General features: G+C 33.6%; 3 protein-coding genes across 7 annotated transcripts; 2 read left to right on the top strand and 1 right to left on the bottom strand.

The window, feature by feature from the left end:
- Positions 1–75: 75 nt before the first annotated feature.
- Positions 76–3,947, bottom strand: LOC138185183 (putative histone-lysine N-methyltransferase 1). Of its 3 annotated transcripts, none has more exons than XM_069123936.1 (7): positions 3,813–3,947; positions 2,269–2,499; positions 1,509–1,863; positions 816–1,401; positions 673–746; positions 443–599; positions 76–329 (listed from the first exon to the last, which is right to left on the bottom strand). In XM_069123936.1, exons 2-7 carry the CDS (start codon positions 2,292–2,294, stop codon positions 205–207), a joined length of 1,323 nt encoding a protein of 440 aa, XP_068980037.1. In that variant the 5' UTR covers positions 2,295–2,499; positions 3,813–3,947; the 3' UTR covers positions 76–204. The 3 variants fall into 3 exon arrangements, with proteins under 3 accessions (XP_068980037.1, XP_068980038.1, XP_068980039.1); XM_069123937.1 differs by lacking the exon at positions 3,813–3,947 and adding an exon at positions 3,139–3,367; XM_069123938.1 differs by lacking the exon at positions 3,813–3,947 and adding an exon at positions 2,843–2,863.
- Positions 3,441–6,471, top strand: LOC138185182 (uncharacterized). Its single transcript, XM_069123935.1, has one exon. It carries the CDS (start codon positions 3,799–3,801, stop codon positions 5,512–5,514), a length of 1,716 nt encoding a protein of 571 aa, XP_068980036.1. The 5' UTR covers positions 3,441–3,798; the 3' UTR covers positions 5,515–6,471.
- A 4,708-nt stretch (positions 6,472–11,179) lies between these two features.
- Root (ciliary rootlet coiled-coil, rootletin) lies at positions 11,180–25,851 on the top strand. Of its 3 annotated transcripts, none has more exons than XM_069123934.1 (27): positions 11,180–11,361; positions 17,341–17,433; positions 18,252–18,476; positions 18,537–18,739; positions 18,812–19,193; positions 19,247–19,399; positions 19,469–19,771; positions 19,885–20,121; positions 20,192–20,328; positions 20,398–20,558; positions 20,637–20,767; positions 20,826–21,188; positions 21,258–21,617; positions 21,683–21,875; positions 21,936–22,295; positions 22,365–22,550; positions 22,625–22,869; positions 22,930–23,145; positions 23,213–23,414; positions 23,503–23,615; positions 23,687–23,863; positions 23,950–24,057; positions 24,136–24,315; positions 24,386–24,598; positions 24,874–24,975; positions 25,031–25,411; positions 25,498–25,851. In XM_069123934.1, the coding sequence occupies exons 1-27, from the start codon at positions 11,353–11,355 to the stop codon at positions 25,777–25,779; spliced, it is 5,715 nt and encodes a 1,904-aa protein (XP_068980035.1). In that variant the 5' UTR covers positions 11,180–11,352; the 3' UTR covers positions 25,780–25,851. The 3 variants fall into 3 exon arrangements, with proteins under 3 accessions (XP_068980035.1, XP_068980033.1, XP_068980034.1); XM_069123932.1 differs by having other exon boundaries at positions 11,181–11,361; positions 24,670–24,975; XM_069123933.1 differs by lacking the exons at positions 11,180–11,361; positions 17,341–17,433 and adding an exon at positions 17,858–18,156 and having other exon boundaries at positions 24,670–24,975.
- The last annotated feature ends 911 nt before the right edge of the window (positions 25,852–26,762 follow it).

Here is a 26,762-nt window from a genome sequence, read left to right as displayed (position 1 = left end):
TTGTACTGTTAGTTGATATTTGAAAAACATTGTATAGTAGATTCTGATAGTAGAATTATATTAAATGGGCCAAAGTTGTAAGAAATTTATTTTATTATCAAACCTGTCTAATATTTGTAAATATAACAAAATTATATGTTGTTTACTTATACTGCAAATATTAATATAAAAATTGAAAACATATCCATATGTCAAAATTACAGATCACATTTTTTTACAGCAGGATTCATGTTTCTTAATTCTGAATGGATGGAACTTTCTATGGCATTTATTACATGCAATAAGCTGAGCTTGATATTTTTCCCAATCCACTTGGGCATAGTTGAATTCTAAAACAACAAAAGTAAAGTATTTAATTCCATATATATATTGTTATATCTAATATTGATAGAAGTGAATGGAACTGTCAATATTTTATAGACTAGGTGACAAGATTACTTACCTGCAGGAATGACAGGTTCTTCTTCTGCGGAAATAATGGACGTGGCCAATGACTTATCAATAGTATTACAAAGTACTGTTTCTATGCTATTATCACGAACTGGTGTTCTAGCTAGTTCACGTTTAGGTTTCATAGGATCAAAATCATCATTACTGTCCTAAAGAAATAAAAAAACCATGTTTAATAGTATATCTATTGAATTAATTATATATATTAATTAAGTGCAATACTTGGTTTATGTCAAGTGATTTATTTTTTATCATTTCTTCTGTATTATTTTCTATTGATGGAGAATCTGTTTCCTCTGTAAACATAACTTTTAATTGAATAATTATGCAGAATTATAATTTCATGTTTTGAATGAATTTCTTACCTTTTGAATCAACAGTACTGCTAGTTGCTATTTCTTCAACTTTTTTAGATCTTTGCTGAGGACGTCTCAGAGATACCATACCATGTTTTATGTTTTGAACATAATTAATTTTACATTTGCTTATTTGTTTAAATTCCTCGTTTGTCTGAATATCGCTAGAGATACATTTTTTTAATGCATACTTCTCTATTTTTATATTATCTGATCTTCGTATGTCTTCATTAGATGTAGATCTATGCCTTTGATTAGTCTCAGAGTTATTTACTTTAAGATTGTTTTTCCTGATACTATTTTTCTTTTTTTGAGTAGTTTTATTTTTTGATTTTCTATCTTTGTCTTTCGGTTGCTGTTCATCATCTGACGCCTGAAATGTTAATCTTTTAGGATTGCCAAAGTATAGAGATGTAGATCTAAATTGCTCCACATTAGGTTCTGTCTCCTGCATTGTTACATCTGGACTAAACAGACTTTTATGTACATTAACATTTAATATATGTTTATTTTCTTTTTGTGGTTTTTCTATGTTTTCATGTGTTAATTCATTATATTCTAAATTTTCTTTGTTTTGATCTATGTTTTCATGTTTCTAGAAAATCATATATTTTTAATTTAATACATAATATACAGAATATATAATAACAAAAGTTCTATACATTAATCAAGAAAGAAGAATGAAAAGAAACAATTATTTACCTGATTAACACAAACGTTATTATTACATTTACACCATTCTGTACATTGAATATTTTTTTTTACACAACCACAAATCTTGGAAGAACATTTTGTTTTACAACTACAACCATGCTGTATTATCTTTGTATTCTTTTTCCATGCACTTTGATTTTGTATTGTTTGATTAAATTCATCTACATTATTAATATTTTCTGGACTTGGGGTTCTAGATTTTTGAACTGTTTCAGGAGTTTCAAAAATATATTTCCTTAAATGCTGAACTTCAATTGTAAGAAGCTTTACTTGTTCTTGCAAATTTGCTATTTCTAACACAGTATTAGTTTTACTGGTTTGAGTCCCAGCACTTTTCGTTTCTCTGAAAAAGAAACAAAATTTTCTCACTCAAATAAGAAATTTATAAGAAACGAAAAAAGATAAAAGAAAACCTTAAAGAGGCGTAAACATTCTATAGTGTTTTAAACTTATTCTTTGTGTATAAATAGAAGAAATAAACTATAAGTAAATAATATGTCAATAACAGAAATAAGTATGATAATTGTTACTAAATGTTTATCTAATTTTAAGATTGTAGCAGATGAAAGTCCAATATAATAAACAAATACTACTAAAAGAATTATTATATTGTTTTATCAGAATCATACCTAAGTACTTCAATTTAAATCAAAATAGCAAACATTTTAAACGTATGAATGTCAAATTCGTATCAAATTTATATTTCAAATATTTAACTAAGAGAAATTAAAATAAAGAAATTCCTTACTTTTTGGCTTTTGGTGTTTGTGACATTTTATGAAGTGGAAATATTAAACACGGCTATAATTATTTGATGAAGAGAATTAATATTCAAACATAGTCGTGTATTCAACGTAACCTGACGTTCGTGTTGACGGTTGACAGTTTACTCGCATTTAAATTCTTTTGACCATAGACGTAGAGGAATGGTGAAAGTACTGTTTTGCCTTTAGTGATTGCTTTTCATCGTTTCATTTTTCTTGAACAAACAATGATTTATTATATTTTAATTCCTTATTTAACCTTATCTATCTTAGATAGCTAGTCTTACAAAATTTTATTCGAATAATACATAGTGTAATATATATATTATATATATTATTAATTAAAATTTCAGTAAAAAAATGTGTCAGTGTCATACAATATCTTTTGAAACTCAACCTGGCACTAAAACCGGCTTTGTACTTATTTATTTGTACTTATATATATAGTATATGGAACGCAAACAATAATGACGACTGTGTTACAAGTTATGAATGTAATTGAGATAATAAAAATAAACAGTGTATTGGAAAGAGAAAATACAAATTTTTGATAAATACCCGATAAAAATTCAAATTTATTAAAAAAGAAATTTTCAGCTTGTCATACTAATATCGTGATCCATCATTATTTTTATATATTACATCATCTTAGTTATGATATAATCAATTGTATAAATAATTATATATAATTAACACATTGAAAAGGTTACAATAATTTTAATTCTCGTGTATAGCTTACACATCATCCTACGCCGAAATGAAATTTTAAACATAAAATAATAGGTAAGTTATTGTTAAAGGATATATAATAGAAAAAGGAATATAAAATACATTTGTTAATATTTTATAAATACCTAATAACCATCGTTCTTTTTTTTCTAATATGTTTATAAATTTTTGTCTAGATGTTTAATCGCTATATTTCTCCACAATTATTATTTACTCAACTGTTCTTAATGTAATTTTGTAGCAACAATAACAAAAAAAAAGAAGAAAAAAGAAAGAAATGGAAATATATGACGAGACGCTGATCAGAGTGAGGACTCGATTCCTTCTTTTAGTCGCGATGTCTGAGGCTGCACGATTAGATAAGACCTCGGTTCATAGTGCGTCCGAGATGCAGAGCGCATAAGAGACCAAGAGACCAGAGGACCGGCCTCAGTTAAAGCTGTGTGTGCATACCGGCAAATTCGTTGACAAATTACACGAAAAATTTGAGCTAAAGGATCAGTGTTCGCTTCGCGAGTAACATACACGTGCCTCGTATAAGTTCTCTTTCGACTGGACTCTTTGCCAATAATCACACTTGCTCGTCTCTCAAGTCATACATCGAAAACAATTAATCTTTTACTGATGTTTCTTTACTTAGAGAATAAAGTTTAAATCGTTCTTCTCAAGATCGAACTATGAATTCGTTTCTTAAAAGAAAATTTATATTCGAGATGGAGTGGGACTGACTCTGATTCCTTTATACTCGATTATAATCACAAGGAAGTAAGAGAAAAAAATTAACAATGCCAGCCTGTACCAGTGAAAACATTTCGAGGTTTTGGTCCTCGAGTCCACCGATTTCCAGGAGCAATAGCGTATCTCCTCCGATACCTAGTTCACCATTGTCTACGTCGCCGCCTTTGATATCACCGATATCTACTTTGAAACGATCCGTATCGAATGTTTCTAATCATTCCAATGCATCGAACATCTCCCAGTCATCGAACAATTCGGGCACACCTACTGTGATATTTTCACCGAAACGACAGCAGCAACATCAACAACACCAACAGAGGTTACAGTTAAGCTATCAAGCTCAGCCAACACAAGGACAGGATCATAATCGAAATGACTCGTTGCTACTGAAAATTTTGTCCGTGTACGTAGACATGTTATACGTAGTACTTCAAGGTATCATCTGCGTAATAACTTATGCGATCTGGGCGCCAGCACTCGGGGCATCCATTTGGGTTTACATGCTATGGCTAATTTTCCAATTTCCCTTGACCACTTTCAAATGGTTCCTGACCGTGCTCTATATCCCGGTTTCGGAGAGGACTCGTACTAAACGCTGCGTTCTTATTAGCGGTGGAAGCACGGTGCAAACAGTTCACCTAGCACGAAACTTCTACAAAGCCGGCGCTAGAGTGGTGATCTGCGAGTTGGAGGGTTTATTCAGCTTGGCAAAGTTCTCAACTGCGTGCTCCAAATTCTACACAATTCCGAAACCAGGACCTGGAAACGCGATCGAGTACATCAAAGCGTTAAAAGACATTGTCCAAAAAGAGAAGGCTGTTTATTATATTCCGGTGAGTGCTAGTAACACGGCCTACTACGACGCCTTGGCAAAACCTTACCTGGAGATAATGGGTTGTGAGTGTTTCGTGCCTGGTGCCAGTGAAGTGACAACTCTGGACGATCCCTTGGAACTTTTGCAAAGATGTCAAACATTAGGTCTACCGACCCCCTGTCATGTCGTTTTACGCTCTATACAAGATGTTTCGAGAATGTACGAACAGAATGTGTTCTCCACTGGAAGACACTTGATGCTAGCTGCAGGACCAGTCGGAATGAGAGATCGAAGCAAGATGATACTGCCTCCGACTATAAGGGAATTCAGAAACCAGCAGTACGAGATTAGCGAAAGTAAACCTTGTATAGTAATACGTGACCCTGGCGACAGACACTATATTACTTGTACTACAGTGAAGGAGTCGAAGATCGTGGCCAACGTGACTTGTTTGGTGGACGAAGAGCGAGGCTTGATACCTGAAGAACATCCGGAAATAATGGAGTGGCTCGACAGATTTTTCGTTCGGTTGTTTAGCACCAGGATCAACGGGCACTTGAGCTTCAGATTAGCCGTAACGGAAGAAGGAGAACTAGTGCCAATCGGCTGTCGAGTAGGCGTTAGCTTACCCTACATCTGTCACACGGGAATTCATCCTCGATTGGTATGGAAACCCTGTAGACACTTCTCCAGACAAAATTCAGGAGTCTTGACTACGTCGGACAGGCATTTGCTACCGAATGGAGTATCTTATGCACTGAAAAGATCAGCGGGAGAGACCGTTCCTCACTTGTTGGGCACCGTACTCGACAAACGAGAAGCTCTTTTCGCTTATTGGGACCCACTGCCATATTGTGCCTACTATCATCTTCAATTACCATTCAGACGCCTCGCAGGCATAATTCGAGCACAGCCGGTACAACATCCACCATTGGCGGTAGTGCAGTAATTTTAGCTGAAATTTAGCGAACTCTATCTTAATGAACACTAATAAAGTCCATTTTTTAAAGCAGTCGCGTAAACGGAGTCAGAGCAAAAGAAAACAGAATGGAATGGTTGAGAAACGAGCCTGCATGATTTCAAGCGATTTCACGAAGGCAGCCAGTATTCGGAGATACGGATCGAACGAACGAATTCCTGTGCTTGAAAATAGAAAAATCGAACCGAACGATACAAGGGAAGGGAGGATTCGCGCGGGAAATCTATAGATTTCAAAGGTCAAGTTCATCTTTATCGATAATAAATACTGCTGAAATCACAAACAAAGTGGATGTGAATTAAAAAAGAAAAAAATGAACAAGCAGAAGAAAATATACACGTTCGAATCACGTGCCGTTGTTGTTGTTAGACAAACCACTTTTGCGCGCTGCGATTTAACGTATGTTCCTATCTTCATAGACTGCTATAGTGCTGAGAAAATTAAGTGAAAATTCCGTGTTTCGCAAATGTACAATTATATTGCGTGTACAGTGGACACACATATCTTTTCTCGTATTCAATTCGAATTTCTTTTTTTATTTCTCAGCACCGATGATTCAACGGTGAACTTTACCTAGTAAATAAGCATGCGCGCATACCTACATACAAACACTATTAATATATTTTATATTTTATATTTCATTCATTACACATTGTTACATCAAACTCGATAAATTATAAATAATGTTAATTGACCTATTATTCATACTAAGCGGATAAGAGGATGTTGCAACGATTCTCGTTCAAGAGCGAGTTGGTTTACAAACTTTTTTCTATTTCTCGACGAATACCGAGATGCTGCAGAATTTCTGTATATTTATAGTATTTCATATTTTATAAGGAGTCGAATTAACTAAAATTCGTGTAAATACTCGTGAGCACATTATGAAAATAACGAACGTATCAATAAAAGTTGTTCAGAACGGAATATTTTTTAACATAACGCATTAAAATTATTCTTCATTTATCGACAATTAAACAACATAAACTCTGCATCAAAAATAGTCAATATACGTAACCTTCCTTTCATAATTTCATACTCAAACTTTTAAGTCATTGGCTTGTTTGGAAAACAAGAAACTAATTCTATGAAGTAAGAGACAATCTCGGTTACGTATTGTTGACGTAATATAAACTTATATCAAAGTTCAATAGATATCAAAACTATCGCCTTAGAGTAATCGATCAACGCATTGTCCATAGACACTCATCGATCAATGCATGAATGTACATATCTGATTCAGCAATAACAACAAACAAGTTCTTGACCAGTGTACGAGCAAGATTAATCGGATTGCTCGATTGCATTGCTGAAGCAGTAAATAATTCGTTATATATACGAATGACCCGGAGGGCACTTAACGGACTTTGAAAGGCAAGGGTCACCGGTTCGAGAGATGCTGTCGGTATTATCACCCATCTGGTTTTCTTCTTTTCTCTCTCGTCATTTTTTCTTTCTTCCTTTCCAGCAAATTTTTATCTTCAGCTGTTGTGAACTGTCTGAATGAACATGTAATTTTGTCACTAATTTCTCTCTCTCTCTCTTTTTCTCTCTGACCCTTTCTTCCTTCTCTTTATCTAAAACTTACACGATAAGAAGTTAATTAGCATTTTTTTCAGATGCTTACAATTAAATTTTGAATTAGGAAATTCATCGAGTAGAATCAGTTTTACTCGAACTTTTATATTTGTTAAACAATAGAATAAAGGTAAGGATATCTGTCATGAGGGATTTATACTCGAGCATTCTATTGTATGTTTAGGTCAAAGTAGATTTCCGTGATCACATGACATTTTCCTTGCACAAGAATGTGACGGGGGATTAATAATGATCGTAAATATCATTGATAGATCATACAGGTAAAATAGGGGTTGTTTTCGTGATGACACGGGATGAAAGGTGAAGATTGGAAAACGGAGCGACCAAATGTGTAACGCAATCTTATCATGCGATAATATCGAAATGCAGTTCCTTGACGACGGCCGGTGAAATAAATCAATACGCGGACCACCTTATTTTTTTGTTTACATTTCATTTGGAGACAGCATACAACGAAAATTGCTCATTTGTCAAAATTGATGTGGACTCTAATTGCATCTTACACATGCGATGAACTCAAACTGCGAAGTTTTTCGGCATTCAGAGGGAAGATTTAATAGAAAGCTTGCGAAGAACATAGAAAACCATATAAAATACGTATATTTTTCCAGAAAAACGAAACAGAGTACTTTTCATTCCCAAAATAATTTTCAGATATTAAATATCCAGAATAGACAGATCGAACTGTCACCAAGCCGAGTTCAGAAGCGTCTCATTTAATCTGATTTTATGGAGAAAAAAGTGATGATTCGTAATGGCTTATTTTTTAAGCAAGTTGTCCAATTTTTGTTTTGCTGTCGACCCCTGTTATCCGAGGATAGGGTTACGATTATCACGATTCTCTCTCTTTCGTTTCAACAGTAAAATCACCGATTTATCAATTATGTACACGATTGCCTGTATAATATCTTGTAAGAATTCGTCATACGATTTTGATTTCTCAGAATTAACGACTTCGATTATTTTTTGTTTACGATTGTCCGACTTATTTAGTATTGCATATGTTAACTCTCGATTTCGAAAAAGTAGGAAAGTAATAAAAGGTATTGGACTGCGAAAGAAGACTTCAGAGTCGTTTAATAATTGTTCAGTCCAACAACTATTCTCACGTTTTTTCCATCAAAGTCTGTCGAAGTGTTTGTTTGTGGCCGCGTTATAGATGAAAGGTATGGTAGAAGGAAGCTTGAAAGCTCTTAGTTTGATTTAACTAGGAATAAGGAAAGTCATTTTCTTAGGTAATGCGTACCACATGGTTCCAGGTACGGCACTGTGAGAACAGATTCACCTGACTCGCATACCAATGGTCCGTTTACTGCCACAACTTACACCTTACGGCTAATTTCGTAGTGGCAAGAACGTTCAACGCATCGATACGCTTCTTATGCGAGAACAATCCTTTACTTCAGCGATATCTTTTGATACACGCATTTTGTTAAAATTTGCATTGTCTGTTTTTTAATTGTTTGCAGAAAGAATTTAAATAATAATATAACATACAATTTCTATGAATTTTCTTTGGCAATACAATACACGATCAACCAAATCAACAATAAGCAGTCTAAATGTATTGGTCCTCAACGAAGGTTAAAAATTATCTAAGAGAGCTTACATATTCAACATGTTTTAAATAAGTGCCAAAGTTTCCGCTTTATTCTTAAAGCAACGTGAAACTCACTGTAACGTCTGGCTATTACAAGATTATACTACTTAAAGCGCACGAACTCGCGGTGGTTCGATTTTCATGCTAATGTAAACATGGGTATACCTTCCAACAGATGCACTTTAGTCTTTTTTTCAATTTTTTCTTGCAACGTCTGTTAGAAAAAGACTAAATTACTTTGAGAAAGCATATAAAAAGTTGGTATAATTACTGATATCATCGAAGGTACATTGAATCGTGATTGAATCACGGTGGTAGAAACCGGTCGATGGAGTTAGTCGAAATAACAGAAGCGAGGAATACGATGTAAGATACCACGGTTGTAATCTAATCTCTGCGAAGAAGCGTCCGGCAGAGTGCAACGAGAGTAAATACATATCGTAACCAGAAGGGGGAACTTTCGGTGTATCGATGGTCGGCTATTAATACAGTCTGGTTGTTAGTTCTATACGCAGCATTGGTCTGTTCGATAATAAATTGTATTTTCCATCTGCTGTTGATGTTTAAATCGAACAATTGACAACACAATTGCCGTGTTTCATTAGTCAAGCGGTGTTTTTTCAATTGATCACTATCTATCCAGTTGTAATTGACTAAATCTGGTAACAAGAGGATGAGATCTGTCGTGTTTTTTCTCTTGTTCAACCTACTGGTCGTTGTCGCCTACAGAAACGAGCAGTGTCAACGAAGGACAGATGAGCAACTTATCTGGGACTACGACGTCAGAAGATCGTACAGAATCGGTGCATATCAAGTACGTACTACATATAATTCAAGGTGATGTCGATGACCAGACATCTATGACACACGAGCATCATTGACGCTTGTCAAAGTTCAAATTGAGAGAAACTGATCCTTTACTGAAATTGTATCAAATGATATCATTTTTAATTTACGTTTCGTGATTATTACCAGTGAGATTTCGCGTGCCCTTTCGCGCTATTTTATTACTTCATTATTTTATCATTATCTTCTCCCCGATAAGTTTCATGTTTAAACAGATTTAAGAAATTAAAATGGATGTAAACAAAAAGATATAAACAGTTTTGAAGATATAAAAGGAGACTTTTAATAGTGATTTGCATTATTCGCCTACAGGAAGTGGAAGCAGAATATGGACCAGTCGATGTGACGATCACATGTATAGGAGTAGATTCCCTATCTGACGAGAACAACGGAGCTATGTGGGTGACATCCGGTGGGATAGGATATAATTTCATTAAAATTAAGTTTAGGTCGAAACACTCCCGAGGATTTCATTACCGAGTCTACGTTTATGGAAAACCACATCGAACAAATAACATTAATTTATTATAATTTTTTTAACAATAATCTTCTATGATTGTATTGTTGATGGCATTTGTGACTGTAAAAATTTAATAAAATTTTGTTCCCGTTAAATTTATTATTATTTTTTAAAGTTTTCTATCGCACTATTATTGCCGTAAGATTATAAATAATTTGTGTTGAGAAAACAATAACTGTCTCGAATAGTTGCTTCCGGTTCGATGACACTGGTTGATCGTAAATCTCCGAGTCGCCGCGGTTTGTTTCGTGAAGCTTAAATGTCGTGACTGAAATGATTGGCTCAGATAAAAGTTTTCCACGAAGGTATACGAAGATCGAGAAACCATTATGTTAAGGGTACCAGCCACAGATTTCCTCCAACGACAAGTTGAACGATTAATGAATCGGCAGAAATATTTTTTCCCTGCGTGCACGAAATAATGCGGAACTCCCTGCTTTACCGAGTAATTGCAAGGAAGATATTTGTTTGAGAATTCTATTACATTATACTCTACAGGTGAAACAAGACATCTGACATAAGCCGAGGATTTTGGAATCTAACTCAATTTTACTTTCGATGACTACAATATACCTACATAAACCTACATAAAGGGAAATAATATACATGTACGAGTCTCCTTTTGTTGACTTCTTCATTTTCATAAATATTCTAATCACGCTATCCACAAATTATAAACAAAATCTATAGAAAGTGATCAGGAGATTTGTATTACCATAAATATATACAACGCGATAAACCGCGATACGATGAGACATTTCTCGATAGCTTGAAAGTTCGACTCTCGTAAATTACGTGATATAGGTACATGGCAAATGTTATCACGAGAGCCGTTAACTGGCGTGGTTAATCGGTGAAACTAGGTTTACGGTGCTAGCGAAATAACGGTATTCGATGCGAATAACTATCCCTGATCTCTGGTGGATCGAGCTAGAATCAGAGAGCTCGCGTGGGCACGGTTAAACACGCGATCGAGATCGGGTGGTGGAGCATCACGACGCCGACGCCGACGTCGCGCTGTTACCGATGTCGGCGTCGAGGTCGGCGTCGAGGTCGACTTCGGGGGCGCTTCAGTAATGGCCAGCCGTTTGCCCGCGTCGAACGCGTAATCGTACTTCCTCGAGCGTTAAAAGGCCCTGAAGAAACTGTATCGCCGCCAGCCATCCTCCGACATCAACCTTCACACTCTCATTCTAGTTATCGCTGATACCAGACATCTTTTTGCCACGACAAACCGCTCGAGATGTCACGGGTGAGTTGTGGCGAAGAAAATAATCGCGATTGTAATTTCATTTCGCTATATATGTATATGCCACTTGTCCACGCAGATCTTTGTACGTTGTTTTGTTCGCCGACTTTTGGTGATTTATTGGCGAATTATCTGATTAGTACAATTATTTGTCGAGTGATAACAGACCTGCAATTTCCACTGTGATTAATCGAGTACCGATATTTATTTAATTCGCTTGCTTATAATTGATATTTAAAATCAAAGGAGATAGTTGTTTACGAAATCTTTTAGTTTTTTGTAATTAGTTAGCTAATTTCCTTACGAAATGTACAATATTTAGTTTCTAATTGCCGATAAAACGTATGTACGGTCAAATTTATTACTTTGAAAAAATGAAACTAAACGTTTGTAATTCATATTATCACGGACGGAAAGTTAAATCCTTCTTTTCGGCTCGTTAGTATTAAAGTCTTGTCACGTTGCACAAACTGAAATTAATTCTGAAGAGCAGAGTTGATGGCGTTTGCCACGCGATTAATCAACAAATTCTTCGATCGTACGCGATCTCCAGGTGCAATAAACTCGACGCAGAGAAATGAGATAATTAGCGCTACTGGTTCACTAGTTTCGTAATAGTTAGGATTGATTGACTCCTTCCATTAACTAAAACCCGGTGTACCGGGCAATACTATGGAGAATCGAGTAAACGAACTCGACACCGCTACTCTTGGGTTTCCATCGTTTCGCGGATAATGATCTCCGACCTATAATTGTCTATCATTAACTACCTAAGATTACTAATCTAGTTAGTACGCAGAAATTACTACGCCGAATGTACTAAAATTTACAAATACTCCAATCTTCTTAATTTGTACGTTTCATTGCGAAAAATGGAATACTTTTTTGTCTAATGGCTTTCGGTTTTCATTAAAACATGAATATACTTATACATGTTTGTCGAGCTTCTTAAGTCTTATTGATTTTAGCATGATGCGGTTAAAAATCTTATTTCCGGTTTGCATACGGATATAAATAAATAATAATTAATGATGGTGGCAATAGGGTGACCAGTGGCCAGTTTCATAGATGTGTGACGCATTGGTGATGGGGTGACACGCGTTCAGATATAGTAGGTAATTTGGTCGAACTTCATGGTTGGGGTTGATTCTGTCACGTGTCATACAACCCCACTCAAGCCGGTTTACCACGTGCTTACTGGCTTATCGGGATCTGTCGCGCGTTTCTTAAAGCCGCACTCCTGCTCCCTTTACAGATAGATTTGCAGTTCACAAATAGCCTTTTAGTTTGCGTAAATTATTTTGCGTGAATATCAGTATAAATAAGTAGAAAAATAACACACACAAAATTGCATAAGGTCATGATATAGATGTACAATAAAATGTATCGCGTGTTATAAATCTATCTTCCATCAATCAAATATAGTACGCGAAAAGTACGCATTCTTCACGCATTTAACTGCATGTATGTATGTCGCCTTTAAAACTGGTCGATAAGTTGCTTAAAGTAATCATTATACACGCTTTCTTTGTCATAAAGTGTTCCTACCTTTAAAATTAAAATTATTAAAATGAACGCGAAAGCAAATTATCAAATAAAACTTGTTACATATCGCGTATAGATATTTGTATCAATAACTTACCGCCATTCTTAACTCGACAATTTTATGCGTTTCGTGTTTCTCCGCTACTACTGTATTTCAAATGCGAGCAAGAAATAAGACAAGTAAAAAAGGTAGCAAAAGGAGAAAAAAAGGTCGAAAGAAGATATCTAATTAATTTGCACACGATTAATCACGTATAGTGAAGTCATATTTTTTGTTTAAGTCTCGCAATCGCTTCTCCATATTGCGTGAATCGTATCACTTAACACGTGAACCGGACGAACGATGAACATTGACCGTGGTAATTTCCCCGGGCTCCGTAAGACGTTCGCTTCGTCACGTCTCGCTGTCCTTATTAATTAACGAGTTCTCGATACAGCAGTTATTAATTTTACGCGACGTCGTATTATAAATATAACGTGCTTGTTTCTTCAATGATCTGTAACGAAGACGTGATAGGCCAATAAAAGAAAGCGCAATCTTCGATCTTTGGAATGATGAAACCGTCCGAACAATAAAATCTTTATTGGAGATATTCAGGCGCCTTTGATAGCCGAGTCCAAATATGAATTTGCGTATGAAATCTAATATCTAACTGTACATTGGCCGTTGCTAATATTTAATATCATTTTTATTTCTCTCTTTAAGCTGTAGCCGTAGATCACCGTTTTTTTATCTTAGCGTTTGCATTTATAACGTAACCATGTTGGCTTTTACATGATTTTGTTAAATTCCACTCTATGGATATAGCGATTAAGTAATATATAATTGCATTACTCTTGGATAATCATCAAGGCATCATCTACGCACGTGATGCGTAAGTGTAATTGGATAATCAGAACTATTAAGGTCATACAAGTTCTAGATTGCGGTTATAAGGAATCATTTAATTAAGTTATCAATTGGTTCATTTATTTATTTTAACATATTTATAGCGTTTCCATAATAAGACTTTGTATCAAGCAAAATGTGTTGGCAAATTTCTATCAAGACGCCTAGATTAAACCCCGGGCATTGGATTACCAAAATTATAATCAACCAACTCACTGTTTTGATTCTGGCTAATCAAGTCAATTAAAAAAAGTTTCGCGCTTCATCTACCTATGAAGTTTCGACAGCATCGGTGTAATGAGCTATAAATGGATTCGATATTCAAAGAATGTAATCGAAGTTAATTTTCGCATGGTCAAGGGCGAACATAGGCGTCCCTTTGTGAAACTATGTGACCGTGAATTCTCGTGTAATGAGCCCGGATTCTCTCACGCTATGCCCATTCGATGCACTTATCTGTAACGATATGTTTTGATATCATTCGAAGAAATTTTTAGCTGCGCTAATACTCCGTAATATTTGTTACATGTAGTTAGTGATTTTTTGATAATATATATGTAATCATATTTTAATCGATCAAATTTATTTCTTAAAGTATGATCAAGTGTAAAAATTACTCACGTATAATATTAGCCACGAATTCAAGATGCATATTCCCCTTCTTTCTTCTTCGAAGTTGCATCATAAACGAAAATACAGTTGCCGATCAATGTTTCTTGTGAAAACCACACGACCAGTTAATAATTCATTGTTTGACAGAGAAGAAAGGACAACGGGGTAGAAATTTCTGGAAAAGAATGAATCGAATGGTTCAAAGCGTGTACCAGCAATCAGGCGATAAAGTTGAAAAAAGCTTTCCTATCTCTTCAATTACCTTCCCGACTGAAATGCCTTTCCGACAATTCACTTTTTCTTTTGCTGTTTGACATTCGCCATTATCTCATTATAGATGCCAAGTACGAGTGAAAACAATGTCGAAGATAATTCAAAATCGTAGAAACTTCTCGACTTCGTTTAGCATATGCAACATGGAAAGAAAAAGTCGATGAAGGGGGAAGGGAAAAAGACGAAGAAGGAAAGCGGTAAAACTATCCCATCATAGAAGAGCAGCGGAAGGCTATGCACATAATATCTGAGCGCGGTTATCACCGGCGGGATAATGTGAGAAAAAGGAGAAATACGATGGAAGAGGTGAAATCTCGATGACCCACGGAACCGCCGTCTGTAAAAACTTGTTCAGATATGCAAATGTGCAGTTTAATCCGGTTTACTCGCTTCCTTCGTCTCTTTGACACGGTTCAAACTCCACGATCACACACAGATTACTGATTTGACAATTTATCGCGATCGCTTGAATTTATGCGCCACCGTGTAATTCCTTTGGGGGATTATTTTAACAACAATGATACAATTTCATTGTATAGACAGGTACAAATGTGTGGAATGGTGATAAGGGCTATACCTCTGACTTGTATCTGCTTAGCACCGAAGCTAAACTATTCTTCATTATCATTTATTGTTATCATTTTTCTAAGCAGCCCTTCTTCGATAAAACTTTTAATAGATTCTAGATACGTAATAAGAATTAAAGTAATTAAATCGTAAAAACTTTTTAAATCCAATTGGACGATCTCTTTCTATGAATCAAATTATTTGATTGTATCATTTATAAACGCTATTACTGTTATTTCGCTTGTTGTACTTTGTTCTACCATTAGCCTATTTATGTATTTTTCTGCTTTCTTGTAATTTATACTTTAATTGTATACTGTAATTGTTATCTTTGCTATTGACTAGTTTGTATTATTATAAATTCATTATTATTTTCTTACTTTTATATGATCATCATTATTATTACTATTTTATTCTTGTACTTTATTCTGCTATTAGTTATTTTCGTGTATTTCTCCTGCTTTTTATTAATCTCATTACAACAACTGTATCAGTGGACTCTTCACGTTAATCTTAAATAAATAAATAAAATTAAACTAAATTAAATAAACCACTATGTAGACATATTTAAGTTTGATAACTGAAAACTTCGGTACCGCGGCGAACCAACAGAAAAATTGGAACTTATTTAAAATAAGTCGGTTAAATAAACTTCGGTAAATCTCGTCGCCCTATGTTTCCTGATATCGTGCAATTACCACGAGTAATTGTCCCGAGTTTCAAACTGGATACCGCTTCGAGTCAGGACACGTGATCAAACGAGAGTTGTAAATTATCGGGTTTCAAAAACTTTTAAGCTCATTGTTCACCGCGCGAACACGAGCTAATTGTTATTACTATCGACGCGGAACATCGAATGTACCGACGTGGTTTATCTTGTCGTGATTATTAGTACAGCTGCGAGATTCTCAGGAGGGGTTGCTCAAACCATGGCTTCCCATGCTGCATTCAACTCGTACGTTGAACTTCTCCGGCTGATTTGCGCACAGAATTGATCATGCTAAATCACCGCTGGTTTTTTGTCTTTTGCCTAATTATTAGATGCTATTTTTGGAAAATGAACACTAGCTCGTTTAATTGTATGTTGCGTCAAACTAAAACGCACTAAGTTGCGAAACATTTACAAAGACCTACAAAATTTCATGAGAATGAAACGATATTACTATAAAGTATTTTACCAGTTACGATAAAAAATATTGGTTTAATTTCAAAGTGATTCTTCTATCCTTGAAGATATATTTTAGCTTCGACCAATTTCGATCAATCGCCGAATTTCTGATTTTATATCTTGATCGGCCAAAATGCTCCATCGATAGAAAGTCGTGTATACGAAGTCATAGAAAAGTTGGAATAGCGTATTCGGAGGGTGATATCCTCGCGAGGAGCCAGTTTGGCCATATACATATCGATTGGTGCCATTCGGTGCCTGGCAGAGGGTCGTGCTTCTTCTACTTCCATTCTCGCAGATACCGGATACGACAAAGCTCTAACAAAAGAAGAAAATCGAGAAGTATGACTATGAGCGATTTCTCTACCGATTCCTGGAGCAATTAAGAGGCTCGCAATTCTTTGGAATTTTTAAACCTTTCCCAGATTATAACTCTTGTGTTTCGTGCAAATTGAACGAATTTTAATAAAATCATAAAAAAGGAGGAAGAAAATTCCATAGTAAATATGTTTGTCCTCATTTCGATAACAATATTTTTTAAATAGCCTTGTTTATTGCTTCTATAAGAAAATTAAACTGATCTAGTATAACAGTAATTACATTGACATAGGTACTGTATAGTTAGATATTATGAAGGTCATCTTCTCATCGTTTATTCTTTTATTTTTTCTTCCTTTCTTCCTATCGTACTAACGTAAGCAATAATATTCTGAAGGAATATTATATCGAAGATAATGCATAAAAATTGCTTTGCTTTACTTTATTAATATGCACTAATGCGTTGTGCAGTATGATGAATATATAAGTTTTGCAAACATTTATCGTGGAAAATTAGGAATAGGAACTAGGAGTAAGTCTAGGAGTAGAATTAGGAATTAATAGGAGGATTAATGATTAGATTATTGCAAATGTAAAAACATTGTTCTAGCCATTGTCTAAAGGAATTTCACAATTATCAACGAGGGGACAGATGGAGAGGCGGCGACCACCGTTTCTCAGAGGCCCTAATAAAACGAAAGAGGTATAAGTCTTGGTTACCTTATTAAGTTATTTCTGTTATTATTTAATATGCGCTAGCGCAACGAAAATGAAACATAGTTAACCGGAGAAATCTCTGGATTTAAAAATAAATATATTACGACAAAACATATTTATGTAGCTTTTATTTCTTAAACGAATATTTAAGAAGTATTCTATAGTTGATAATTAAATACAAAGGACATTAGATTTATTTCAAAAGTTTTTCATTGACTACTTAACATTTATTTATTCTTGTTAACTATTTTATATCTAATTTAATTATACAGTAATTTTTAATTTTATTATACGTGGTAATCGTGCTATAAGCATAAGCAATTTAAATAAACGGAGAGACAAACATTGCATGCACCCAGTATTCTATAATTCTATACTTAGGTCCTTTTACAAATGTATGTACATACTTCACTTACTAAGCAACAGTAAACAGTAAACAGAAACCTAACCCTAACTAAATGATGATGAATGCATTTTATAGTTTACTAAAAATTCATGCAACATTTTAATGATAAAAATAGGAAAACAAAACTGAATACATAATATGTATGGTAAAAATAAATAGCATTTACATTAATAAATAAAAAATAGTTCTCAAATATTGTACATAGTATCTGTAATTATATAAAAATGAGACAACAAATTTATGATGTGATTATAATTTGTAAATCAAATAATATAACACGAGAATTTTTAAGAATTTATTAAGGTATTGATGTAGGAAAAGTTTTATTAAATTTTTGTTTCCTAAGCTATCAAGTATAAGATATTATGTCCATTTATAAAGGATCAATATTTTCATAGGTAGAAAAAAGCACAGGTGGTAAAATGGATTCTGCAGGTAGCACAATAAATGGTGCTGGAGATCGTTTAAGTGAAGAAGATCTTTCACCAGATGCATTAGTTAGACAGAATTATGAATTACGACATCGTCTTGAAGAAGAAGCAGCTCATTACAAAAGACGTCTGGATACATACAGACAAGCACAACAACATCAGGCTGCTCTTGTTTCCCGCTTACAAGCCAAAGTAGGTCTTTTTGAATTTACAATGAATTTTGCAACATATATTAATATTTTATATTTTTAGGTGTTGCAATACAAACAAAAATGTTCTGAATTGGAAAGTCAAATGGCAGAATCTGCTGTATATGATTCTAATAAGGCTGCGAGTTCTACATCTCCAACAACTTCTGTTTTAGATGCAGCTTATCAAACGTTAAGGGAAATACGTGAGGAACAGGTTCATGATTTAGACACTGCTTTAAAAAAACTGGCGGAAGAACGTAAAAGGTATTATCTTCTTTCTTTACAGATAGAATAAACTTATCAAAGTAAATATTAAAATACTAGTCCCTTGCTTAGATGTGAAAAACTGTTGCAATTAAATACAACTTTGAAAGATCAGTTAGAAGAATCTCATCAAACAAATGAAGCACTCACAAATGATTTACAGAAATTAAGTAATGATTGGGATATTTTAAGAGAAGAATTGGCTATCAAGGAAGAGGAATGGAGAGAAGAAGAACAAGCTTTTAATGAATATTATACTTCAGAACATAATAGATTATTAAATCTTTGGCGTGATGTTGTTTCTGTAAAACGATTATTTGCAGAGATAAAGTCTAGTACGGAAAGAGACTTATTAAAAATGAAGAATAGCGTTATTTCTACGTTTAACGATGTCTCGTCGGCTTGTAATAATACAGGATTCGCTATAAGAATGCAAGCAGCTATGCAACCAATGGTACATATATGTGAATAAGTTTTAATATTTGTTTTAATTTCATCATATTTTAGATATCTCAGCAAGTTCAACAAGCACAGGAACAGGTAACGACTGACTTGAAAACAGAATTAACAACACTCAAACAACAATATGATGTAGCTCAGAATGAAATTCATATAAAAGAGGAAAAGATCAATCAACTTATTCGTGATGTTCATAGTTTGGTAGTTATCGAAATTAAAACGATATAGTTGTTATATAAAATAGTTATAATAATTATATTTTATTTTTAGGAAGAAAGATGTGGGGAGGCTGAAGCAGAAGTACATCGTAATTCACGTTTACAAGATGATATAGAAATTTTACAATCTGCATTGAGGGACATAGCACATGCTGTAATCCAAGATGCAGAATCTCGCGAAATTGAATCTACTCAAGCACCTCCTCATCTTCATTTATCACCTACTGGACCAATCCCCCAAAAATCACCAAAAAGAGGTACAAGAAGCAACACCATTCCAGCCTTTGCCGAAAGTACTATCAGTGCTGTACAAGCAGCTCTACATAAATATCAGTTGACTATACACGAGCTTCAGGTGTGAATATTTTATATTCTATGTTTTAGTAAATTGTAAAAATACAGAATTCACAGCTTATAAAATACTCTCTTATTTATATAACAATATATTTCAATAATGTATTACATTAGGTAAAATTGCAAACCAATAAAGAACAGTTACAATCTTCTCGAAAACAATTCGAAAACGCAGAAGAGAATGTTAAAACTTTAGAGAAGAGAGCAGAGGAACTAATTATTGAATTGGATACAATTCGGTCACACTGCTCACAACTTAATCAAGAAAAAGACATGTTACAAAAAGGGCTTGATACTGTAAGGATAGAAAAAAACGCACTTGACAAAAGCAGAGTAGAAATTAACAGCATGGTATGGTATATTTTTTTCTATAAATACATACGTTTTATTGTTCACGTTAATGCAAAACATTTATTTTTAGATGGAAAATTTAAATAGCGATTGCGAAAAATTGCAGAAAGCTAATAACAAATTACAAAAGCTTTGTGATAACTTGGAAGATGAAAAATTGTATCTTCAAAGTGAGCTCAGTAGACTATCTAAAGATGTAGAATTAAGGTATGTTAAATAAGCATTCTTTTGTCTTTATTTGCTATCAACTGATTTATTTAAAAATTAAATTGCTAGAGAACTAAATCTACGTTCAGAAGAAGACAGATGCAGTAAAATGAGAGAGGAACTGCTAACTTTACGGGAAGAATTGAGTAAAGCATATCTCGCAAAAGATATGTTAGAACAACAAAAATTAGAAACAGATGGATTAATTTCACAAATTGAAAAAAGCAAAGGTAATGTTTTATAAACAATGCTTTTGTTTCATAATATATTTATTTAATACAGATTTATCTGTATCTATTTTCATTTAGGTGATTTGGAACTAGAATTGGAACGTGTACTATTAGAAAAATCAGACTTACAAGAAGTTTTAATGAAATTAGAAACAGTCTGCAGCAATAATGAACAAGAGAAACAACAATTACAAGAAGAATTAAAAAAGGTAATATTTTACGAAATATTGTCAATGTTTATTATTAAGAATTATATATTAAATTTAGATAACAGAAGAAAAAAACAAATTAGCAAGTCAATGCACTGATCAGCAAAGTGATCTGGGTTCCTTAAGAAAAGAATTGCTTCAAGCAGAACAGACCAGGCTCGATTTGGAGTCAGAGAAAGCAACTTCGAATGAAAAAGTAAAATTTTTGGAGATCGAGAAGGAGAAGATTGAAATAGAAGTAGCACATGTTACCCGTGAGCGTGGAGATTTAAGTAATCAGTTGTCAGTTTTGGCACGAAAGAAAGAAACATTAAATGAAGAATTAATGAGAGTTAGACAAAGATTAGAACAAGCAAACGAAATGAATGGAAGAATAAATCGAAACTTAGAAGATCTCGTAAAAGACAATGAAGAGAAACAGGTGAATATTATAAACAATTATTTAAAATTCGTTTACTTTTCTACACTACAATTATTTTTGGTTGTATAGGTACTCTTAGAAACCAATGAAAAAGAAGTACAACGACTACAGGAGCAACTTGCATCTATGCGCAGTGAAAAGGAAACGTTAGAAGGCGTCTTATTTGACACACAAACTAATTTAGAAAATATGCATGTAAAGAAGACACAATTAGAAAAGGAACAGAAAGAGTTGTTAATAAAACAGGAAAACTTAAAAGGACAAGTAGAACGATTAATGAAGGAACTCGAGAGTAGTGAGAAACGAACACATGAAATAAAGCAAACTCTAACGCAACAAAGCGGCGACCAAGAAGCTGAATTTCAACAAATTATCTCCAACGTGAAAAAACATAGTGAAGATAATATAAAAAAACTAAATGAAGAAAAAGTATAATATTTATTGACATTTAAACTGCGACTGTCCGTATACAAATTAATTGAATTAATTTCCAGGAACAAATAAAAATAAACTTAGAGAAACGACTTCAACAATCCCTGTTGCAACTTACTGGAGAGAAAGATAATGAGATAAATCAATTGCAGCAAAGGATAGATGAAATGCAACAGCACATAGAAAATTTGTGTCAACAACATGAGGAAGTTCTTCTGAGAGCAGAAAATGATAAACAACAAGCTCTTCTTATAGGTAGTAAATATGTATGTAAAGCATAAAAAATAAAGGCTAAAAAATGTTTTGCGTTTACAGCTCATCATGATCAGCAAGCATTAATGGAGAAATTAGAGACTGTTCTACGTGAAATGGAAGAAGAGAAAAACAATGTAGAACGAATGAAACGGGAAGCAGCAGCGCGTGCCGAACAGGAACGTAATAATACAAATCAATTGCGCGATGAATTGAGCCGTATTAAAACAAAATTAGACGAGACTAAACTAAAAGCTGATGAAGAAAAGATAAAACTTGAATTAAAAATTGAAGAACTCTGGAAAGAACGAGAATCAGCGCAAAGAGAATCTGAAGAGTTGCAAGTTCAATTACACATGACGGAAGATAAAGTTGATAGTTTGCAAAATCAATTGCATGAAACTATTAGAAAGCTCAAAGATGGTAGATTTTATATTTTCTTCTAAGATTGATATGTTTAATATTCCTATGGTAATGAATATACATTTATAGCCGAAAATCTTAACGAAACATTGCGTAAAGAGTTAGTGGATATTAGGAGGCAATTAGCCGACTGTACGTATGAGAAAGAAAAATATAACAGTAGCAATAAAGAATTACGCGAACATGTGAAACGTATCGAAAGCGAAAAAAGAGAACAAAGTAGAACGTTAGAAGAATCGTACCAAAAAATTTCAGGTATTTATATTATAATGCTAATCATTTTTTATTATATCATGTTCATTTATATTTTGTGTATTTGCGTTTTAAAGCATTGGAGGATATGAAATTGAATATAGATGCAGAGAGATCTCGTCTTCAAGCTCAACTTCGTGATATGGAGAAAGAAATATTACAATTACAGAAACAGCTTCATTTTACTCAAGATGAGTTACAGAAATCTCATCAGAATAACACGCAAGCACAAAATGATGAAAAAGAATTGCAAGCACGATTAACTAACGAAACAGAAGAAAGAGAACGTTTGCAGCTGCAATTACATCAAGTCAAGAAACAGGTAAGATATGAAGTACTTTAAAATAGAAAATATTTGTTCTTATCATTATTTTTTGGACAGCTAATGGATGTTGATAATAGTTTGAAAGTAACAAGACAAGAGCTCGGAAGGTTGCGTTCACGTGCAGATGAAGAAAATGAACGGTGGAGAGTTAGGGAACAAGAACTAGTAGTTCGTCTCGAGGATAGTCGATGTCGTGAAAGAAAACTCGAGGACCAAAAGCATAACTTGGAAGTTTGTCTAGCTGATGCTTCCCAACAGATTCAAGAACTCAAAGTAAAATAGCAATAAAAAGTTTGTTCGCAAAAGCGAAATGAAAGATTTAATTCGTTGCATTAACTAGGCACGTCTTGGGGGCTCTGAAGGACGAGTTCGAGCACTAGATACCCAATTATCACAACTGGAAATGGCAAAGAAAGATGTTGAACAAAAATTAAGTAGCGTGGCTTCGACATTACGTCGGATTGCAGGTATTCAATTGGATGGAAGTGTTAACATACCCTTCAAATTAATGAGTCCATCAAGAAGGTGGAGCCCAGCAAGAGGTACATATGTATTTATATTAATACATATATTAGTAGTATATCAAGTAATAATGTCAAATACAATTGATGTATTTTCTTTCCTATCCAGCTCAAGATCACATTGATTCTACTAGAGATGTCATACTTGATGTTGATCCTGAAACTATTAGAAAAGGTGTACGATCTCTCATGCAACAAGTAGCTCAAATCGAACGTGAAAGGGTAATTAATAAAAGATTACATGTTTATCAGAATAATTTGTAACTTCCAAAACATATTCACTTAAATTTTAGGATGATTATAAAACGGAATTGTGTAACCTAAAAAAACAATTGGTAGAAAGTCAAGAGATTCAGAATAGATCAGATATGCAAATAAACACTTTATTAACGAATATAAGAATACTCCAGGACGAAAAGAATTCATTAGAAGTAAAATTTTCTCAAAAACAGAGTGGCTATGAAATGCAGGTACATTTTAGATATATTATTTTGATATATTATTAGATATATTTAGATATTATTATTTCGTTCTTTTACTTATAAATATGTTTTAGTTAAACGCTTTGCAACTAAAAACAGAAGAATGCGAGCAATTACGTGAAAAGGTAGTCAATCTTGAAATGATGGTTAGTAATAATTCTGAAGAAAAAACACAGTCCGAGGTAAGAATATTCAACACTGTTTTGTATAAAATAAATATTTCTAGTTTAATGTTGTATAATGAATGAATGAATGTGCAGGAAAAAGTAGACAAACTGAAACAAACTTTGAGCAAAGTAGAAAATGAAAAACGTAATCTACAAGAGGAACTTAACAGAAGCGAGTCCCGTGCTACAAAATTAGAATTGCAAAGAATGTCATTAGAAGGTGATCTTCAAAGATTGCAAATGATGTTTCAGGAAAAAGATGCAAACATTCATGTATGTTAATTATACAATTCTTAATCTTACATTAAGATACAAGAAATACTATTCCGTATTGATTTTTTAGAAATTACAAGAACGAAATGATACGCAAAACCGAACAATAACGAGTTTAGAAGAACGTTGTACTTCGTTGAAATCTACCGTAGAACAATTAAATCTTACATTAGAAAAAGTATCCAATGCAGAAAGCGAATTAAAGAATGAAATTAATTCATTGCATCACAATATTATGGAATTAACAACTACCCTACAGGCTTCTAATGAGAAGAATAAACAGGTATCAGTATAATAAAATCATCTACAAGAAATTATTATTATATATAAATATTGTTATTTATTATATTTTAGTTACAAAAACAACTTTCAAATACTGAGAATGAACGCAGAATTTTATCTGAACGCATAGAATTTTTGCAACAATCTTTGAACGATTTGAAGCATACAAATCAAACATTAACGGATCAAATTACTCGTCTACAAAATGAATTAGCGAATAATGAAGTACAACGTTGTGCCTTAGAATCTCAATTGAGAATAATTGCTTATCCGCAGGAAGAAAGTACAAACAAAGACGAAGAACTGCTACGACAGTTACAAATAGCGCAAAGAGAGAGAAGTGAAATGAGAGGAAAAATGGAAGCTCTTAATGATAAAGTAAGTATTTGTAATAGAAACTAGAATGAAGAGATATTAACTTTATATGTTTTAGATGAAATTATTGGAAGCTGATAAACGTAATTTGGAGCGGCAATTATCATTATTTAAATCAACTAGCCGTAGCAAAAGCTATGAACGTTCTGAAAAAGCACACGTGGAATTACTTGGCACGAGTTTCGATATAGATCATTACGAGCAAGAAAACAGAGAATTAAGATTGAAAGTCCGTAGATTAGAAACACAACTTGCAGAGAAGGAAGCGGAGCTTATAAGAATGAAATCAAGTTACAGTCACACGCACTCAATATTTGATTTTAGTCGAGATAGGACCGGAGAAGTTGAAAGACTTCGAGCAGCTCAATTACAGGCTGAGAAATTATTAGAAGCAAGAGAACAAAGTCACCGTCAACAAGTTTTACGTTTAGAAAATCAGGTATCCGTTTTTGTTTATATTTATATATTTGCAGTGTTTATGAATAGTTCATACATTACATTTATGAATAAATGTATAAATAACAGATACAACTACTGCGGGAACAACTTAATCAAGAAATAAAACGTCGACAATTATACGTCTTACGAAGTTCAAGAGCTGGCCGAGAAATGCAACAATTAAGACAGGCCTTAGGCGATTCTTTGAGAACCGTAGCGCAAGATCCATCATTAGACGCAGTGTTATTAGAACATGAAGCTCGGAAATTAGATTCTACTCTGACAAGTACTACCAGTTTACCGCCATCATTAGCTTTACCTCCACCACCGTCTTACGATAGATCTTCCACACCAGCACAGCTGAAATAAGGTGTAATATTGTTTCAGACTGAATCAGATGTTGAAACTGCCAATGTATGTTCAATGATATTTACAAGACAAGTAGTATGTTTAATAATTCTTCCGTATATGGGAACATAATTTAACATGTCTTATGCTAGTCATAAATACTTAAACTTCATTATCATAGGTTATTTGAGAACTAGTAATTAATATAACATTTTGATACTTTAGTATTTCACAAATTTTTACATACATTTTTTATACGAATTTGGAACTGATTATGTACAAACTTATTACATATTTTAAATTTTAACACATATTTATCACAGTACAATATTCTAGGTGCCTTCAAATTATTCTGATATCATAGACTAACATTATTGGACGTGTTCTTTCCCTTTTCTTTAATCATTCCTATACTATGCTATATTTATTATGCATTATAAAATTTTATAAGAATGAAGATTCGCGGCAAGTAACCTATTCCCAATCCGTCCATAGATAACAGCAACTTTAGCTTTTCATTGTAATATTTACATATAAGTTATTTCTTAATTTATTATAACATTATATTGTTATTTTAAGATATATTCGGATTAGTAAGTGTATGCTTATAATCCGTATAATGGAAAGCACTTTCAAAGTAAGTTATAATGGCAAGAATAATGCTATCTTTAGTCTCGTCTCGAGACCAAAGAGAATCACCAAACTAAAGCATTGTAGAGACATGCTTCTGATCGTTTGATAGATGAGTTGTTGAAATTTAACACAGCATAGAATGTAGAGAACGGTATATTGTTATAAAAAGAGTACCAAAAATAACATGCATAGTTGGCAAACAATGGATTGTGTCTATTCTTTATTTATAAGAATATAGACAACTAATCCAGCCGAAATACAACCAGTTGATTCAATTGAACTGTTCTCCTTGCAGATCAGAGAAAGTTGAAGTATTTGTAAATCATTATTTATCGCATCTTTACAAAAATGTAGAAACGAATAGAATATTT

Source organism: Bombus flavifrons, chromosome 11 (genome assembly GCF_040668555.2).
Source record: "Bombus flavifrons isolate JBK064 chromosome 11, iyBomFlav1_principal, whole genome shotgun sequence".
NCBI classification, from domain to species: Eukaryota; Metazoa; Arthropoda; class Insecta; order Hymenoptera; family Apidae; genus Bombus; species Bombus flavifrons.
This window is presented reverse-complemented; position numbering and strand designations above follow the sequence as displayed.